At 38.3% G+C, this 21,176-nt stretch overlaps 1 protein-coding gene across 1 annotated transcript in view; it reads left to right on the plus strand.

Annotated features, from left to right (window-relative positions):
• The window catches only part of LOC120637225 (E3 ubiquitin-protein ligase MIB1-like), a 254,638-nt gene extending 233,914 nt beyond the window's left edge, over positions 1 to 20,724 (plus strand). The window contains exons 12-17 of the mRNA XM_039908947.1: positions 11,880 to 12,138; positions 13,613 to 13,799; positions 14,363 to 14,643; positions 15,332 to 15,647; positions 16,998 to 17,236; positions 17,961 to 20,724. Coding sequence (XP_039764881.1) covers positions 11,880 to 12,138; positions 13,613 to 13,799; positions 14,363 to 14,643; positions 15,332 to 15,647; positions 16,998 to 17,236; positions 17,961 to 18,101 — 1,423 coding nt within the window. The 3' untranslated portion in view covers positions 18,102 to 20,724. The remainder of the gene's footprint in view (positions 1 to 11,879; positions 12,139 to 13,612; positions 13,800 to 14,362; positions 14,644 to 15,331; positions 15,648 to 16,997; positions 17,237 to 17,960) is intronic.
• Positions 20,725 to 21,176: the final 452 nt, after the last annotated feature.

The following is a 21,176-nucleotide window of genomic DNA, read 5'->3' on the forward strand; positions in this document are numbered from 1 at the left end:
ATGCGACATAGCTGTCTATGTGAATAGAAGATTAATGCGTACTTTAACAATCTTCCAAATAATTTCTGAAATTATATTAATTGGCATTGCTGCCAATTCTGTGGTACCTACACAGATCTGCAAAGTTACCAAATTTACAGGTTTAGAATTAGTGCTTTCCCAAGGTGCTTTATTATTCCATACAAAAAATATGTATAAAGGATGGCTTTAAAACCTGCCAATTTATATTAACTTAGAAAATTGTGGGCAACAGAATAATTTCATCGTCTAATAATAGACAATATATATCGTCACATATCATACTTTGCTGAGTTTCTGGCTGGCTTCTTCTCAGTATAATCTGCCTTCCGATCCGGTGGTAGAGTCGCTAAAAACAGACGGAATAGACTTTTCAAAAGTGCTTATCAACTAGGCCTATTTCAAATAGAGCGGTGATAACTTTTTAACGGTGATTATCTTTGGATTTCGATCCCCGCACGCACGTCTAACTTTCGGATTTTTATGCGTTTTTAATTTTAGCAATTCAATATAACTAGCTACAACTGTGAAGCAATACCGCGCCGGGGGGATGCTTTCATGCCTCAGACTTCACCATAATGTTCTCAAAGGCTTGTGCAATCTAGCAACCCGAACTCGGCTAGAGAGGAGGCCCATACCCTGGTGTAGACGGGTAATGGGTCGATGATAATGATGACTTTAAATAAAAATATATATTTTTTTTTTAGTTTGAAAAGCATCGTGCTATTGAATTCATATCGTGTAATAATTCATTAGAATTAATTGAAGGACCCTTGGATTTGAAACACATGACTAAAGTCAATAAATTTGTAAAGAAACAATAGCGTCTTGAACAAGGCGTGGATGTCCGTAGTTCTGTCGGTATTGTGCGAGCGGCGGCCGGGGCAGGGCAGCGCGGACGATGCGGCCATTGAGCCGTGTCGGATCCGCATAATGAGATGCAGTGTTCCTCCAGATGTGGCGCAGGCGCGGCCCCGACACTTTTTGTGCTCCCCTTTTTTTCCTACGATTTTTACCACTGGCAATGTCACGTCGTGTCGCTCACACAAGTTGCTGTTAAACCTTTAAACAAAAAAAAACACATTTACGATATTTACCCCAAGTTACTGCAAGGCCTGGTTGTTTCACTTCCAAATAACAATAAAAGCATTACATAAGCTATACATAAGACATTATTTTTTGGATAGCGTAGATGTGATCAAAATTATTAAAGAAAGCACCTCCGCATATTACGAAATTGAAATTTAACAAACAGACGATCAAATTACACTTATTTTTATCAATATGGGTTTTTTAAAAAGTTTCGTAAAGATATATAATATGCGTAATAACAATAATAATATAATGAGCCGGTTATCTCTTTAAATTGGTGTTATGCCAAACTCCTGTAGTGTTAATTACTTGGGCACATTTTTTTAAATTCTAACCAACTTACATATATATGTAATGTTACATATAAGACTTTTAAGACATAATTAGTGTTGAATATCCTAAGCCTTGTATGTACTATTATCGTTATATATTCTATTGAAACGGAACAGTACCCAGCAACACCCTGCGTTGGTATATTTAGGTAGCTTTCAGAAGTGCTACCTACACCGCACCAGATGTTAGTTTACGACAGCTTGCGTCTTATAAATACCCCGCTTTTACTGGAATAGTTAAATTTTTATTCAAAATTTATGCATTTTTAAACTGATTCAAGTTTGTTGTTAAATTTTAATTTGGTAGTCAATATTATGAACGAAACTATCAGTTAGTGTTCCAATGTTAAGAATATAAAAAAATCTTACGATATCCATAATTAATGATCAACTTTGGCTCACACGTTTGGTACGTAAAAGATTTTTCACACTTTGATAAAAACACAAGTTAATCCTTATTGTTTCACATGTTGTCGATGCACGACGATCCCACTCAATCACGCCGGCATACCAGCGCAGCTCCATACTTCTTTACATTCCATATGAATTTAATACTATGGGAAGTAAGGAAGCACGGAACTAGCGCAAGGCTATGTGTCTTCTCTCTTGTAAATGTTGCGGTCCCTTGCGGTCACATTCTTGATGACGATTGCACGATAAGGTCGCTATTTCGATGGCGCCATCACTAGTAGGATGGCAATGCGACCACTACGCGACGGCAGCTTGCGGAGACGAGGTGGTTACGAGCGACACAGCTTCTTGGCAGCCCGTGGGGTACTGACGGCGTGATCAGTGCGCACGCGCAGTCCAGCTCTAAAAATGGAGTCAACCGGCGGAGTTCGCTTTCGAGTCGCGAGTACCATCCATTCCAAATTTGTATTTTCCCAAAATAGATCCGACGGCGGGCGTCCGTCGGATCGGTTACTCAAACGTGCACCGACCTGCAGCTTGCGGCAATTTGAAATGCACGACGCGCGGTGGAGTCCCGATCGCGGACTCGCCGGAGGCTCTTATGTAAGGAACTGTAAACCGCGCCGCGTGACGACCGTATCCAAAATAAACGTGCACGCAGAATACGACGCCGACGGGCGCCACATGTGCGCGCTCCCGTCAGCGTCCCGATGATCGTGCTGGAGGGGAGGCTATTATTAGTTGTACACCATCCACCACTGTCACCTCCCGCGGGGTAGTCACGCTATACATAGTTTCCATTGCGAGATCTGGCAATCCTCATCGTTCACTGACCTCCCCTGAAAAAGTTTTACAACAAACACAGCAAAAGACTAATACAAATTTCATTAAAATAATTGTCTGTGAAATCTATTCGGATAGTAGAAAATAAAACCAAATAATTTTTCATAGTAAAGTAGGTACGTAGGTACATCCATTGAACTTATGTTTGCAAAGTTGAACTATTGAACTACTAGTGCAGGCGTATTGTGGCCGAGAATTTCCGCCGTTGGCTGTAAAGCTCGCCTGTACGTTCGCTAGTCAATAAAAGAATTTTGGCAAACTTTCGTAGACAAACAAGTGGGACGACAGCCAACTCATCTTTTGTCTACTTGAAAGCAACATAGTGCAAGCATTTTTGATATCACAATGTTTAACGGCTGTAAACAGGAAACATTTAGTCTTATGTGAAATTACTCGAATGCGATCTATTGAGGAAACTCATAGCGCGTAGCTGTTGATGTTCATACCGCTTCCTAAATTATTATTTTTTTGTTCAGAACTTTCTTTGGTTTTCAATAAAATTGTATGTGATCAAGGAAGATGCGGTCCTAATAAAGAATTGCGATGCTGTCCGCAGAGCATGAACGTCCAAAGAGCGCCTGTTGAATATTAATGTGACATTGTTATTGGCCACTGTCGCCCGCTGCTGCCCCAAACGCATATTTCCATAACTTACTATTCTGGATCCGCGGGGAATCAGCGCAATGTAGAATATGATCACTTGCCTAACTAATATCGGCCCTATAAACTCTGTCGCGATCGTACGTCAATTATTCATTACGTGGAATCAGTAAGCAGGCGAACGGTCTTAGCAACTATTCTAGAACGCTCAATTGATCAATGCAGAGCCCGCAATGATTCACGGCTCGATTGTTTCGTATGTATACAGACAACACTTTAATGCGGCGCTTGGCGGTGCGACCTCTGCCTTTAGTTATAGACGAATAGCGGCTGCACGCATCATCATAGAAATTTTCATTTCTTACATAAAGGAGTTTTAACGTTGTTACCTATGCCTATCTGCAGAGTGCAAGCTACCATCAAGTGCCAAACATTCCCAAGGCTGGAGGTTAATTAGAAGCTACGCACGCATTTATAATATCCAAAGCCATTTTTAATAGCAATAATTGACGGACCAAGTTAATGCCCCATCTGATAGTACGATAAAAACCATCGCTTATAAACAAAGAGAAACATGACCATGAGATGCCGTTAAGACGGGAACACAGAAATGCTGCTTGGCGGCAGACGGCGGTAGCACTTTCGCCGGACGAGCTCTGTCACAAAACGCTCTACTAGTACTACAAAACAGTACCGCCGACATAGCGTAACCAACAAAACACAGGAGGAGAAGGTTCATTTAAATATTTTTACGGATAAATGTGTTGTTAATATTTGTAATTGAATAATTTAGTAGGGTTATTCAAGATAACATTAAAAAAATAATAATTAAATAGCTTATATAATTTGATAACAACGGTTAGGGTACGATATAAGTAGCTCTAATAATAGCATCGCCCGCTTTTACTAACAAAAGAAAATTTTGGCTTGTAAACGAACCTACCCATTTTCGAAATATTAAAATTAGCCAGGTTTTTCAGAACATAACTGTTCCCTGAAAAGTGCGCCTTATCTACCTTAATAATTTATTTAACCGAAATTCGTTATAGATTGGGTTTATCCCATACAAACTGAATATATATCCGGGATTAATGTACGAGTACGTTGCATTTTTGCTGCGTGAAAGAATGAGAATCAAATCAAATTCGTAAGGATACGTATGGTGTGGATTTGTTTAAGCTCTTGATTAAAATAGGACAGGAGATTGTTCGCAACTTACACAAGTAAGTTGCGAATAATCTCCTGAAAACGGTAATAACGTAACATATTAAATCAATGACCTAAAAGAACTACATTTTGTGAGATATTTTGTAAGATACGAATAATTTAACACCACACCACAAAAAGTTTAATCCTCTTGAAATCTAGGTAGTTGTTTTAAAATAAAAACTTAAGTTTTGTAAACGTCTTTGGGGCCCCTTATTAATAAATGTGGTGTAACGTCAAAAACGTGATCTAGTATTTTGTAAACCACGTGTTACTTCCATTATTCCTATATTTTTCATCCTGCATTGGTCAATTTACCGAGTTGTTTTAAAAAGAACAAAAAAATATGGGTATTTTATTATTTATAACTGTTGAACCTAGCGATTTTAAACTATTTATAACTATTGATTTAAAATCTTTAATATCAACTCTAGTTTCAGCCTTTTAGGGGTGGATTCTTGTATAATACTTTCTGACCTGTTGCTTAGGCAAGGACACAAAGGTTGCACCCTATTTTAACACTCTTTAACGTGTTTTCATTACAAAAGAGTTATACAGGTATACTAATGTTTAAAACGATTACCTTAAAAGCTGATTTTTAAGATTTCCCTGTCTTAAAAAACTTTCTTGCAAGACCCCATTTCATTCCTGAACCCAACAATTTACGTAATTCTTAGCAGCCTGGGCCCCATAGAAAACCTACATTCTAAACTTTAAGTGTAGATTGTTAATATATCCAGAGATTTCATGGGCAGCAATTGATTGACCCCGCGATTACAGCGATTGAAGCTAGATTTTTTATACATATTCTTAATAGAAGCAAACGAAGTAGTAGAAGTACTAGTTTCTGGAATAAGTGCTTTCAAACACTAACTCTTTAGCTTTTTAATATATGTATTGATACATTTTTAATATCAATGAAAATATCATATAAAAAAAGTAAAACGAGAGAGATCCTTAATTATATTAAGTAAACGGAGAACTCGTAAACACTAGCATAAATCGGAAGTCACGCTAAACTGAAGTAGATAAATAAAATTAGCCAATACCGAACATAACTTCACTGTATAGGAACACCACCATAACGTAATATCATCCCTTAGCCCTTAGTTGTAGATACCAATATCGTATAACCAAATTATGTACTTAAGCCTTAATGTCAAAATGTTTTGGCAAAAACAAGGCATAAAACTATTTTGTAGAGATTACTATAATAGACACACAGGGTCTATTGGCAATTTGGGAATTAATTGCCTACTAAAATTAAATTTTATGACATGACTGACGGCGAGCAGTCGACGGCCTATAACATATTACCACATTATATGAAAATAGACACTTAAATGCCTGAACACAATGTTCTAGTAAAATTTTCAATAAACTACTAGTAAAACGGAGTACTACTTATTACAAGTAATATTTTACTTTAAGAGTAAATCAGAGATTAGTATTATTCGTTTAATAATCTGCGATTTGCTGTGAATACGCCGTGAGGGGGTGGGAGATGAGAACACAGTTGTCACCGCCAATCTTTTTCGCGCGGGTGCCGTACGAGGCGACTAATGGAATATAAGGAAGAGCGGGCAGCAGCGTCCTGGGTGGTACTACTACCATCTACTGCGGTCAACAACCCGCCTGCCCAGCGTGGTGATTATGGACAGATCCTCCAATTCGGAGAGGCCTTTAGTCCAGCAGTAGAATGTAATCAGTGGCAGTGCACTTCATACATGCACAAAAGCGCTGCCTACCCTATTATTTTCATATAACTGGCAACGGAGGAGGATTAGAGATTTTATGCCATTTTAACGCTCTATGTTTAGCCTGGTCCAAATTTCTGTGCACGCCACTGACTGTAATAGGCTTTTGATGAGGATGATGGATCTCTCATTTTCTGAGCAGTCAGAGGTTTTTAATAACTATTTACAATTACCAAAGCTCTTATTGCCAAGAAGAAAGAATGTTTACAATACGCTTGATTTATTCTTTCTAAGAAACGTCTTCCTTGAAGATATGTCATATTGAACCACGGAAAAGGCCCTATCACATACGCACAGAATAAAAAGTGCCATGACAGTTTTAGTGGCGTAATTAATACGATACAATAATTTATAAGCTTACACATCATGCCGCACCCGGACCCTGACGGGATGTTGCCGCGCGAAGCGATGGTTCATTGGCTGTAGTAGGTAACCTATTACTCACAGCACACAAGGCCTCGGGTACGGTCATGAATACTTTGGTAGGAACTCAACTGAACGCAAGAGCAGCTGTAGCCATGTGCTTTAAAATGATTCCCGGCAAAAACGGAAACCGTGTGCATTTGAAAACAAACCTGTTACTTCATGAGCAGTGGCGTGCATAGAGGGTAACACAGGGTATGCAAATGATATACAATGAAGAAAATCTCCAGTACGAGTTATAAATACTTAAAAGTAGGCTTTATAGAACTCTTAGAATGCCTGACCTTAAGTATTTTGTAACTCGCACTGGAGATTTTCTTCATTTTATATTATCTGCGTACCCCGTGCATACCCTCTATGCACGCCACTGTTCATGAGTAACTTTATAACAAGTGATTCATTTCCGTCGGGATAGCATAAGTAATTACTGTAAAGTATAATTACAAGGTAAATAATACGAGTTTTACGTTTTTTGTCACACGTTTTTCCATACAAACTTTCGTTGCCTATTAATTTCGTTCCTTATGAGTTAATTTGAAAAAACGGTCTTTCCCTACATGGTCCAAAACGTTGGGTTATAGCATTTCGAATATTGTAGTGTACCTAGTTGTTAGTAGTTTCTCAAATATACTCTATAGCTTTAATAATACAGAAGCACATAGTTATGGTTTCCCGTATGCAACCCATGCGTTGTTGCCTATCCGGTTATCGACTTAGACCAGCCTTGCGAAACAACCTGAATCATTTGATATTTGCAGCCAGGCCGTGACCTAGTTCACAAAATGCTTTAACGTATAAAACCCATTAAAGTATTGCAGGCCGTGCAAAATTATAAGAGAACTAACTTCCCATTACTTCTTAGTTTTCCATTGCACTGTCTACGTTCGAGCGTCTTGGGGACCCCTTATTAATAAACGTCTAGTATTTTGTAAACCTACTTCAACAAATAAGAGGAGATTCTCATTTCCAATTAAAATGTAGAAAATTACTAGGTGTTTTCCTTGTTACTACATAAAAGGGAACGTATACAAAGTATATACTTTTACTAGAGAACGGCGAAACCGGATGCTTCATGATTTAAGTGATGCCTAGTACTAGAAAAAAAACGTTTCGCCAACTTTTAGGTGTTAACCAACGACGTTAAGCGTCCTCTAATGTTACGACACCGATGCGGCGGTGCGCAATGTTTACAACACTTAACTAACAAATAAAAAATAGAAATTCGGTTTTTTTGATTTTAAAACGTAAAAAATCTGTACAAAATTATTAGTTATGACACTTTCTTGCCTTCATGTTCAATAGAACTGCCTCGCCTCTAATATGTTAAAGTCAGTCGGATTAGCGTTTTCAAACTGCCTTAAATAGGCATAAGGATTTGATTACTCTAAACTATAGGAGATGGATCATGGGTAGTCTAAATTCAATTTTGCTAACCAAAATCCGGCGTGACATTAACCGCCACCTACTTTTTAATGATACTATAGTCTCTACTCTACTCGGTACTATAGTAAAAAAAGTTTATGTATTTTAATGTCCTTCCCATTTTTACCATGCGATCAATATAAGCGAAGTGATTGCTTTACAATTTTTGCTTTTTTCAAAGCATCTAGAATTTTAAAGTACTATGACAAGCCAAATTAAGCAATGACCAACAATAAGTGGATAACAAACAATAGTTATGCCATCGTAAAATAAACCGCAGATTTGAAAATATTCGCAGATCATTTAATTTCTGGTCAGTTTTTAATAAAATAAAAAGCCTTTAATTGAAGTAACCCTAGGGCTAGATGGAATGCAGGTGTGTCAATTTGCATAACTTTTGTAGTTTAGCCAAGTATAAAAGTGAAAAATTATTTGATTGGCTGCTCAGTTTTTTATTTGCATGATTAGCTCATAGCTTCTTCAAGCAAATAGAAATGAGAGGGGTGTGTGTGATTAACACGAACTGAAACAAATATTCAAGCATTAATGTACTTGATGTAATTTAAACAATACGAATTATTAAAATGGCGTCGACCGACTCAGGCAATACGAAACGACGCGTACCTGACTAATGTGCATAACAGTCGAAGGGTCTAAACCGTTTTCAGAATAAGGTACATAAAACCCTATTTAATATATTAACCTTAATATAAAAAAATCAGCTTCCGTATAATTCTGTTAATCGAAACCTAAAGTCGATGGTATTTTTTAAATTATTACACAGCGATGCCTTTCCAAATTAGTTTTTTTAAATACTTTTTATGCTTAAGCTCCCATGAGGAAATGGCTCCCAAAAATGTATTTCGTATTAAAATCACGGAGCGTTTAATATACGAGAGACTAATCTAGAGTCGTTTTATAATTAGTTATTGTTGTACAACATTGTTGTAGTAGAGTGTAGGATTAAACGAAACAGTACACAAAATTATTTATTTTTCATACAGTGTACTCATATTATATCAAGACCCAAACATCTAATTACTACAAATGCTAGTGACATCATGGTGCGCACTGCTGATTTAATTCTCGTGACAGTGTTCTGATGAAGGTAGTGGTGCATACCTACTTTAGAAATGTAGATAATGGACAGTGTTTATTTAAATTCTTTATTACCTTATGTTATTACGACGCTCAATTTCTTAAAAATATGCCATCTAATTCACCAAACAGTGATTTGAAACAGAAGGAAGCAGAATACATTAACCTTACCATAAACTCGTGAAACGTTAGAATAAATAAACATATTTTGAGCTAGTCCACTTTTTTACCAGAAAATTTGTTCACAAAAACATATTAGATATTCGACTAAGATATGACAGCCGAAGGGTCCGTTGGGATGAACTGTAAAACAAGGATCGCTTAGGATGCGCGCGCGCATTGCGCGGCGCGGCGATCAGATATCAACTGCTGGTGTAATCGTACGTAGGACGGGTGCTGCCCGCCGACCACGACGTTTGACCTTATTTAATTAGTTCGTTCGTTTTTACTCTTCGAACGTAACACGGCATATTAAAATGTGTACCGCCTAAATTACTGTCGCCATCTTTATGATTACGACAATTTACCCAAGAACAACAGATGAGCCGGATGAATTTTATTCATAATTATTCTGAAAGGAATTTGAGATTAAAATTCTCAAGCTCAATCAATTGTTCGGTCTGTCTGGTTCATCAGCTTATGTTCATTATTTTTAACTATATTCGCTGTTTTCTAGGTAGATAAAATGGTTCATTTTTTCCCAAGTTTTTATATAGGATAGTAAGGCACTACCTCCACGAACGATTGAATCGCAGTGGTAAATCTGACGTGCGGATGAAATCTAAGATGCCCATAAGCTACTAATTTCCACATGGCGATATAGGTGACTAAACGAATTCAGTGATTCAAAGTCTCGCCGCTATTTCACTGCGTTTCCACAGCGTGAAGCGGCTTCAGCTCGCCACGTGTCCGCTGAGTGACGTAACGCGCACTCCGCTTCGCCCCAAACTGAGCAATGCCCAGTAAAACTTTGCGCAAAGTATTGTACAACGAGACGATCTATAACAAGTATATGGTAACATTATAATAGTGTCATCCGACGATATGGTTGTATAGTTATTGCGATATGGAGGAGTTCAAACTTCGATATTTTTATCTACCGGTACCGGCCACCGCAACTGGATTGACGGAATTATATGTTATTAATCGCTCTATACGATTTTATCAAATTTATTACTGTTAAAAAAACCTTTATAGGTATTTTATTTCAAACTATGCAAGTTTAGTACCATAGGACTTTCATACAACCCAAGTCCCAACAGTCTCAACCCCCATTTCATCCATTTGGGGTTAGTAGCCTTTATTACTCCCTGTGTGGTGCTCCATCCGTCGTTAAATTTCCTGTCAAAATCGCTCCTGTAATTTTTCTCCAGCGGATTATGAGGAACAAAAAAACAAACAAAATTTTATTTAGTTTTTTTAGTCATGTCACATGTCACATGTTTTAAAGTAAGGAAAACTGTTATTTAGCTATATTTTTATAGATAGAAAACTTTATAACAAGCAGTGGTATAATAAGAACATTGTATGCATAAAACTACAGTGTAAGCTTGTTGATCTCTACGTTCTCTAACTCCTAACAACTAAAGCAGCTACACGCACGCTGCCAGGGCTATTTATATTCAAAGTTCAACCACCTCAAAGCTAGCAAATTTCTGCAACCAAAATTACGAATACCTAATAATTTGGTCATCACAACTATGTTCAAGCGAACTTTACGACGAGGCACTAAAATTTTGTTGCATTGTTGTTGAGGTTTATTCCAATGATTTTCGTTTCAAAATTATAAGACCAAAACAATTCTCGGCAGGAGATCTGGATCTTAACCCCGCGTGGGGGTTCGTAAACTTCGTTTGTATAAGTTAAACAGAGTCTGCCTTTTATAAAACTTTCCGGTACCTAATCTAGTTTAAAAGTTAACGAATTCAGCATAAAATAGACGAATGTTTAGCTACAAACCTAAGAAGGGTAAGTTAGGACAAATAGAATTAGAATACAAATAGAGTTTCTTTATGGTTTATAAAAATTAAATTATTGTTAATCCATTCACTTTAACCGTTTTTTTCACAGCTCCTATAGTGCTAAGTACTTACTTTGATAGATTTAAACACGTTATAAAAAGCAAAAATTAAAGTCTTAACCTGCTCGACCCGCTCAGTCCAGTTACGAGTACGTGCACATTCCAGGTAGATTGCAGTCAAGGGCTAACTAGTAGGAGTAGAATAAAAAGAAACTTGAACATTTTTCCATATATACTTGGTTCAACGGGATCACTACCATTCGCGCCTCTAACTTTTCGGAGATATGCATTCGAAGCAATTAAGAATCACTTACTTTAACGGAATGAAATCATCGTGGGGAAACTGGCATGCCTGAGAGTTATCCAATGTTCCCGAAAGCGTATGAATTCTATCAATCCACACATGAGCAGCGTAGTGGACTACGGCCTAAACCGTTCTCATTCTATTGGATAAAAAATTGGGTAGAAGCAGGCGTTACTTTGCGGAAATCCATGATATATTATGAAAAATTAAGCTTAATTTGCTATACTCCGCGATAAGCAGGAGAATCTGCATGGTGTAATTTATAATTTCTTCAATCCTCATACTCCACACCAAACAGATCTTCGGCAATTTAATAATGGTGATGATGATATAAATGTACCTATCTCTTACAGTGCAATGAAAATTATGCTGGGCAAACTACCGCGGCCGTGGATAGTAGACGACGCAAAGGATGACGGGTACACGGCTCTGCACTTAGCGGCATTTAACAACCACGCGGAGGTCGCTGAGTTGCTGGTCCGCGGGGGAGCGCGGCCCGCCCTCCAAAACGCTAACCTACAAACGGCTCTGCATCTCGCCGTCGAGCGGCAACACACACAAATAGTGCGCCTGCTCATTGCACATGGGGCGAATCTCAACATTTGTGACAAGGTTTGTTTTTTTTTGTTTTTTGTACATCGCCCACTATTGTTTCTGATTTTTTAAATCCTTTGATTAAAAGTAACCTTTAATCGGTCTCTACAAATCAAGCTACCAATTATGTATAACCTGTACGTTAATCCCATCGGAATGGTTTCCGGTTGCTTTTTCGTAATAAGAAGTATTCTGTATCCTTCTCCAAGATGCCAGTTATCTCTGCAATGTGCATGCAGTGTGTAAATTTCATCTAGATAGGTGCGGCGGTTGAACAGAGATAACAAAACAACAACCGACCTTCCGGCTTAGAAAAATATTATTATTGATAATACATTCGTCACTCGAATTCGATTCGTCAATGTAATTTGAACTGAAAAAAAATTTGACCTAAAAAAACCGACTTTGTTATACAACTAAAAAGCAAGGAGAAAATAGAAGTTATCATATACTTCGTATACCTTTTTATATAGTAGCAAGGAAAATACCAGTAATTTTCCACATTTTGCTTGGCACCGACTTAAAAATGATGTAGAAAATATTTTTTACTTGCTTTGTAGTTTTATAACAATTTTTTTTTTTGTTTAATTTTTTTTTGTGTATTTTTGCAATCATATCTAAGTTATAATAGTAGCTGGGGCCGAAGCTGGGTTAATTCTTAGGGAGTTCTCCCTGAACTTCACCATCAGCTCCTTCATTATGACGACCATAAATTGCTTACCTACTATATACTATATAACCAACCAGTGTAAAACTTATTATTGTGTAGTTACGGCAAAATACTGCTTTTCGATAGCAAATGTTACTTTAAAAAATACTGAAATCGCTATAGCTGTCCCTATAATATTTGAAAAGTTCCGTCAATTTCTCCAAGACCTCTTCAACAGATCCCGACCTGGAGAAATATAGGGTATATTTCTAATTAACCAAAAATTAATTTTTCTAAAAATTAATTAAGTTTATAAATAACAGATTTCTAAGTATTAACACACATAAAAAAACAACTACAACCGAATTGAGAACTTTTTAAAGTCGGTTTGTTAACCGTTTCAAAGGTCAAATATCTTTCAACATAACTTTTCAATGTTTACTGTGAATTTTTTGTGTGTTTGTGTGTGTGTATGTGTTAGAAGAGATCCGTAGAGTAACCAGCGTTACCGACATAGTTCCGCGAAGATGCAGTGGTCAGGGCTCAACGCATCGTTCCCGAGGACACCAAAGACCCCACATCAGTAAACGCAGCGTCGGTATACCCCATACCATCAAACTAGTATAAAACAGCGGCCGGATGCAAGCAGCCCACCGAGACCATGAATTTTTGAAGTTCCTACAAAAGACCTGTGTGGGCATCTGTGGCTTAGTTGGCAAAACATTCAGGCCGCGATTGCCGGAGAGTTGCCTCCTGCCGAATTTCTTTTTATGCATCTTAAAAAATACCTATGCAGGCGCAAATCGGTTGATTTAATTTTGAATATCTGTATTTGGATTCCAGGATGGCGATACACCGCTACATGAAGCACTGAGGCATCACACACTTCAGCAACTACGGCGTCTGCAAGACGCCCGCGACGCTTCGTTGCTGAGCGGCATAGCCCACGCACACGACAAGAAGTCCTCCGCCTCTATCGCTTGCTTCCTTGCCGCGAACGGAGCCGATCTCACCATTAAAAATAAGAAAGGTACAATTTGTACTTTCACCTGTACTAACTGGGTCATCCTCAGTTATTTATGTCCGTCTACCTAGGCGGGCTGCCTTTTTCTTATGAGTTAGGAATTAAGAGCTTTGACTACCCAAAGCTGCTTCAATGTGATAAGACAAGATTTATGAATTGCTAGTTATAATAAATAGGACCACCAGCTAAATTTTCTCTTCGAAGCATGGGGTGGACAACGCCAATTTTGAAATCTGGGCTGGTGCTGAGAATATCTAAACAGAAAAATCCTCTATTTACCAGTTGGTGGGACTCAATGTAGTTAGCGCGCTTTGAAATCAGCCGCAGCGCACCGGTTCCCTTTATTTGGAGGATTCAAATGACTAATATCTACTTACTATTCTGATTTCCGTCGTTTAATTATTGTAATTAACGTAAACATTTGAAATAAATAGCTGAGGGTCATAATGGTTTAATAATATACCTTTTATTTATTAATTCCCAAAATAGCCTGTTGCGATACTAGACACCTTGACTAATTGTACATTCGAAATAATGTTTTTATAATAATCTCTCTTTTTTTATTCCAGGTCAGACACCGCTGGACCTGTGTCCAGATCCAAACCTTCGTAAGACGCTGACAACATGCCGCAAAGAAGGCACGGGAGTGCCGAGTGAAGGGACACCGGAAAGTGAGACTGGGTCAATTACTGTCGCCAGCACCAACATTGCCACACCTCCCGAAGCCCCCGTAGAAGCGCCACCAGGCGACCCTACGGCTGACGAATGCCTCGTGTGCTCCGACGCCAAGCGAGACACGCTCTTCCGCCCCTGTGGACACATTTGCTGCTGCAATGTCTGTGCTGCCAGGGTAAGAAAGTTCACGCGCTGTTATTATCAAGAGCATAGATAATAGAACATGTGTAAGAGTATCATTATGATCCTATAACAGTCCACTGCTGGAGAGGCGTCTCCTGTTTATGGGTTGGTGGATCCCAGGGCACATCCGTCCAAGATACTACCACATCTGGATCCGTGAGTTTGGATTGGAACAGAATTGAACGGGAATCAGATACGCGAGGATTCCGGGATCCAAATTCTAGATAAATTGATACTTAGTTAGTTACAAACATAATATTTAATCACAATGTACAAATAATCGATTGCCCTAACATAGTGTTGCCTATTGTTATTTTTATTTGTGATCGCAGTAGATAAAGATCGATCTGCTGCCCGTTCTTTTGTATTATTCCACTACAAGTTAGCCCTTGACTGTATCTCACCTGATGCAGTCTAAGATGGTAACGGGCTAAACTGGTAGTATGCCACATACTGGGGTATGACAGTTATTTTAAACCCATACTCGATTTCTACGCGACATCGTACCGGAACGCTTGGCGGCACGTCTTTGTGGGTAGGGTAGTAAGTAGGCACTGATGAAGCCTCCCACCAGACCAGAACAGATAAAATTCATAAAATAAGAATTGCCTCTGGCTAAGATTCTAAGACCTCTAGACTTATAAATTTTGATATTCCTTAACCCCGTTGAATTTAAATAGGTGAAGAAATGCCTGGTGTGTCGCGCTTGCGTTACATCGCGGCAACGCGTTGGCGAGTGCGTTGTGTGTTCGGAGGCTCCCGCCACTGTAGTGTTCCGGCCGTGCGGCGACGTGTGCGCATGCGCTTCGTGCGCACCGCTTATGCGCAAGTGCGTTGAGTGCCGCACACCGCTGCAGCCGCCGCCTGCCGCACCCGCTCCCGCCTCCGTACCCGCAGCCGCCAACGCAAACGCAACTGCAACTGCTATCGCGACAACTTCTTACGCACCGCCCGCACAAGTCGCACAAATGCACTCCGCCCTCCAGAAACACGACGGTAAGATGAGTGAGATGAGGTTGATATTTATCTTATTATGTTTAACGGTTAAATTAAATTAGATACACCGGACATGTGCTGGATTAACACATAGGTAACTCTAGCTTAAAAACATAATATTTTAATATTGAGAAACCTATATTGTCGAGCTAATGAAAAAGGCGAATCTTTGTCATTTTGCTGTAACTCATTTTTTTCTCTGGTCCTTTACCTAAAATATTCCTAATCCTAAGGTTGCCTGGAAGAGATCGCTACTAAGCGATAATGCCGCCCTTTGTATCCTTCTTTTTAAGTTTATTTTTGTTGTGTCTATTGTTTTTTTTTTCCTATTTGTGGTGTACAAATAAAGTAAAGTGTAGTATTAATAAAAATAAATAAATAAATAAAATAGGAGCTTTACCTTCTTACTTAGACTAGTTCTTTTCGGACATCAAACACGGAAAGTTGTGGAAAAAATTTGTAAGATAAGTAGGTGGAGCTCCTATTGCATATGCTGGACAGGTGTGCAGCTCAGTATTAGCAAAACGTCAAAAAATCACAAAGTTTTTATTGGCGCTGCAGAAAAGAACCGATTACCCATTACTTAGTCCGCGTACGGCGTAGTATCGGTTTTTTGGTTTCCCTCGTTACAGAGTAGGTAGTTTCCGAAGATCTCTGTCTAGCTAAAACCAAATGTTTCTCCCAACTCGATTCAGTCTTACTGCTTTCAAAAAGTAACTTGGATTGGTACTTTGTTAAGTTCTCTATGTCAGTCAGCTTTTCCGAAGATAAGCCTGGACATCAAACTGGCAAAAAAAAAAATAACTTGATTTGTTTATATCCTGTCGAGGAACCTTTTTATTAATGAATCTTTAATAATGTTTTGGTTTAAAGTTGCTTGATGCTTTGGACTGTCACATAGACAGCACAGAATACTAAGTAAAAAAAGCACCTTATATCGATCAATAAGTCAGAAGTGTCATATTTAAAAAAAATCTATGGTTGTATCTCTGGATAATTGGTTAAGATTTATAATGGCTTGTACGTTCTTCTTAGGGTAGTACTCTAACTCTGCGACAGAAGATATCACCGTTGCATAACATAGAAATAAACACTATTGTATTTCAGATATATAAGAGGGGCATTTTATGTTCAACGTTAAAAAAATCTCTGTTTATATGAGACTAGCTGTTGTCGTTCTTCGTCTGCGTTAATAACCGTTTTTTCAAATACTTTTGGAACTGTTTGTTTTCCTGAGATAAAATGAAGTTACTCTCCGTGCTTTCAACTAACTCTATGCCAAAAATCGAATTGATTGGTTATAGCGTGATGAGAGGACAATCAAACAACCACACTTTCGCAATCATGCAGGAGGCGGCGAGGGTAGCAGCAATCTGGCGCAGGTGCAGGTGAACAAGGGCCAGCCCGCACCCGCGCCCGCCGCGCCGCACTTCATGAACAATGGCTCGCGCTCGGCACCCGCGCCCGCGCTACCCGCACCTCCCGCACCCCCCGCGCCGCCCGCACCGCCCGCGCCCCCCGCCCTGCCCGCACCGCCAGCAGCCGACGTTCAGAAACTGCAACAGCAACTACAGGACATCAAGGAACAGGTAGGAGAAATTAAATTACTCTACAAACAATACCCTGGAGGCTAGGAGGTGGTGATAGCTTTATGGGTAATGATTCGGCTTCCCTTTCTTTGGCGTCCCACACTAATTAGCTTTTACTTTTTGAAGTGTATCAAAAAAATGATTATAACTTAATACAACGGTGAAGGAGAACATCGTGAATAAAATCCGCATGCCTGGTTATGCTCTCAAGGGTGTGTGAAGTCTACCAGTCTGTACTTGGTAGATTTCGCACTTCCTACCTCGCCTCGAACACGAGGTGTCCGTAGAAGCTAGAGGGTCACACTCAAGCGAGGGGTAGATACCTATAGTTTATTAATCAGAACTGTAGTTGATAATATCGGGCAAAACACTATACTACATTGTTCGGGCGTGATGCACAATGTCCTGTTATCCTGATTCAAAATTATGAGTCACCTAATCCACCCTCCTCCTTCTAATAATGTCCCACAGCTGGGAAGAAGCCTACTCTTTTTGCCAATTCTGAGCCAACATCGCAACACCAAGTCATCACTGTGATAGTGTGAAGAAGAGATACAGTAGTTCGACGTCTTTGATCTCGTTGTAAATGCCGACATCGTCTAGATAGCGTCATGACCTTGGAAACCTAACTACGGAATCAAATACGAGTAAATCCAATTTGATTCATCAGCAATCTACTCTGTGGTTAAATGCTCCGGATAACAAGCGTTTTTTTTGTTTGCAGACGATGTGCCCCATCTGCCTGGACCGACTGAAGAACATGATCTTTCTGTGCGGACACGGCATGTGCCAAATGTGCGGCGACCGCATCACTGTCTGCCCCATCTGCCGCAAGCAAGTCGAGAAACGTATTCTTCTCTATTAGCAATAGATCTCTATACACTGACCTCTGTTATTATCACTGGACAGGATGCTGTCACTTTGATTTTGTCTCGAAATGATTGACGCTGTTTTGACTCTGTGAAGGAGACGCTGTAATACGAGTGTCCGCGGAACTAAATTCTGAATTACAAACTCAATATTCCAGGGTCACAAATCTGCTTTTACCATTATTGTGTGACAGTGGTAGGTCAATGACGAATAGAAGTAACTAAATTAAATGAGAAAAGTTCATTAATTTAACAACTTGACAATAAATGAAATTACCCCACTCTACATAAGCCTTATCTTGGGTATTTAGTCAAGATGTGTTAACATCGGATACCGGATGTTTTTGGCAAATAATTATTGAAGTAAAGAGCACTTCTAATCGGAAACATACTGCAAACAAACTTCTATGACTATTTATGACACATTTTGATATTAATGAACGTTCTTTGCGCTTCAAATTGGGACAATATATTAGCTATACAGTGGTAATATAATAGAAGTTTGTGTTGTACACTGCCTTAATAAGTCTTTATTATGTCAGTAAAAAATCTTCTCATGTTAATTAAAGTTCCAATCTTTTGATTGTGGTATATGTATGTTATACGCCAAAAATGATGTAGTAAAACTGTATAATAAGTATCAATATGAATAATTACATATATAATCCAATTAAAATGTAGTATTTAAGCATGAAACACACAGTAGCAAAGGCGGACGCAGGCCCAGCACGGCTAGCATGGCCAGGAGAGATTTTTCTTCAAGGGAAAGGACCAAATTGTATCTAATATTACTGAAGTGTGGAAATAACATCCAAATAATATACGTGTACTTAATAATAAACAGCAGCACCAGGGGGCAGTTTCGCCTATTTTTGGGGTAACTTTTCCCACAGTTTTATTAACTCTCTGAGCACTGAATCTCTAAAGATGTTGAGTATTCCAAAAAGATTTTTAAACAATATATTTGTTTAATTTTTTGACAGAAATGTCAAAATTACCTATAATGCAAAGCAGTAAGGTTAACTTAGGCAAAGCAGTAAAAGAACTATTTATGTAGAGATTTATATAGATAATTTAGTTATGTTTATTTCATTTATTTCAAAATTACAAAAAAGCGGAAATGAAAAAGTTTTATTTACTCTTAACAAACCAATGAAGGAAACAATCACGTCTTTATTGGATGCTACAATGTTTTAATAAGTTGAGAAATTGAAATTTTGGGAAAAAGGACTTTATCAGAAACAGATATTCCGAGAAATTAAATACAGAATATTACGAGAGATAACATTTTGTATAAATACAATAATGCTAGATGCATTACGGAAGACGGTACGGACGGTACCGGCCACCCGTAGCGGGGCCTTAAATGTTTTATTGCATTCAGCCGTGGCTTCTGTGTATTTAGTGCTTTACTTTTTATGTACCTAATTATTATAACATAAAAAAGAACAATACACATAACTATAATCATCAGGTTTTCCTCACTTAATCTTATAGACTGCCGGTGGCGTTTGCCCTTAGCGCGTTAGCTTCCCCATGGGATAAATTATAATATTATGAAAAACATAAAACGTTGCAACTTAAAGTATTAATCGCCTGCCTTACTATTTAAAAAAACCCTGTCAAAGTTGCCGAAATATTGCAATCTGTGCAACACTTTTTTATGTATACCTAATGATAATTTCTCCTCTATACATCTTTAAGAATTCCGCAATTCAAGTAAGTTTCATTAAATTTAAATTATAAGCTTTTACATTGTTAAACCTTTTTATTACGTATGAATTGCAATTATTAGCTATGTTGAAACTTTTATTACAACGTTTTTCTTGATTATTGTTATTAAGTATGTAGATGAATAAGTATTTATAATTATTGCCGTTATAGGTTATTTATTGAGACTGTCAAAATGTTCAGAAACAGGAAAACATAAAATATTATATTTGGCAGTGAGTTGTTATGACCTCTAGAATCCGCATCATCCCGTAAGAGCGATCCTGTCTTGCATCCCATAACTGAAATGCATACCTAAAAGGTGAAGCCTTGTAAATGCACGTAACGTTTTGATCTCCTGCCACTAATACCCTCTTTATTAAAGTCAGAGTAGTTTCACAGTGTTTTGATATGACTTTCAAATATAAGAACGTGATAAAATACTACATAACTATTTCAACTACACTACACTTTTATTAATAAGAGGGTTGTGTGACAGTCATTCCAAATAATCGTAGCCCTTTGCAACTCGCAAACTAGGTGGCCACGCATTCATGATCTCAGTAGCCATTAAAAATCGACTGCAGTAGCCAATAAAAGTGTATCCATTCATTTTTCTAATCGGACTGTATTGTCTGATTTTAGCTCGTTCTAACTTCGATCGATCGATCTTTTATAAATCCAGAAACTATTTTAGATAACACGACTTTGTAAGACAGTTAATTTTACCAACAACATAACACGTCTATAACGTCTAACAACAGTTATTCTAGCAACTGGTGGTTGGCTTTAATTAGGTAATCTTCTCTTGAAAATTTCGTCAGTTCAGTAAATTTAAGGCTTGAATTTTAAACCTGCATAAGTCCAATACAAGAAGAATTGGACTTATTAATTTAAGACAACAAAACGAGAGAAAACGAGAGAAGGCTATTCGCCTTCTCTCGTTTTGTTGTACTTAAGTGGTTGTATTCGTTCCTTAAATAAAAAAAAAGGTTCACAGTTAAGACTTATCTTTCTTCATGCACTTGTCAAAACATTAAGACATTTGCAGGCTTTGCTGCGTCGATTGGTTTACACTGGCCGCACGGTATTTCCTTTTCACGGTCTTATCCCACAATGAGCAGTAGTTAAGCCAGAGTGGTGGACAGAGTTCTACATTATGTTCGCAAAGGTATGTGGAACATTATGTAGAACTCTCAGGCATGCATTTCCTCACGATGGTTTCCTCCTCCGTTGAAGTAAGTGATATTTTAATTACTTAAAACGAACATAAATTAGAAAAGTTAGGGGTGCGTGCTGGGATTCAACTCTGCACCTCGAAAGTGAAGTCAAGCTCCTACTTACTGGGCGATCACCGCTTC

The sequence above is a fragment of the Pararge aegeria genome, chromosome 3 (genome assembly GCF_905163445.1).
Source record: "Pararge aegeria chromosome 3, ilParAegt1.1, whole genome shotgun sequence".
In the NCBI taxonomy this organism is placed as follows: Eukaryota; Metazoa; Arthropoda; class Insecta; order Lepidoptera; family Nymphalidae; genus Pararge; species Pararge aegeria.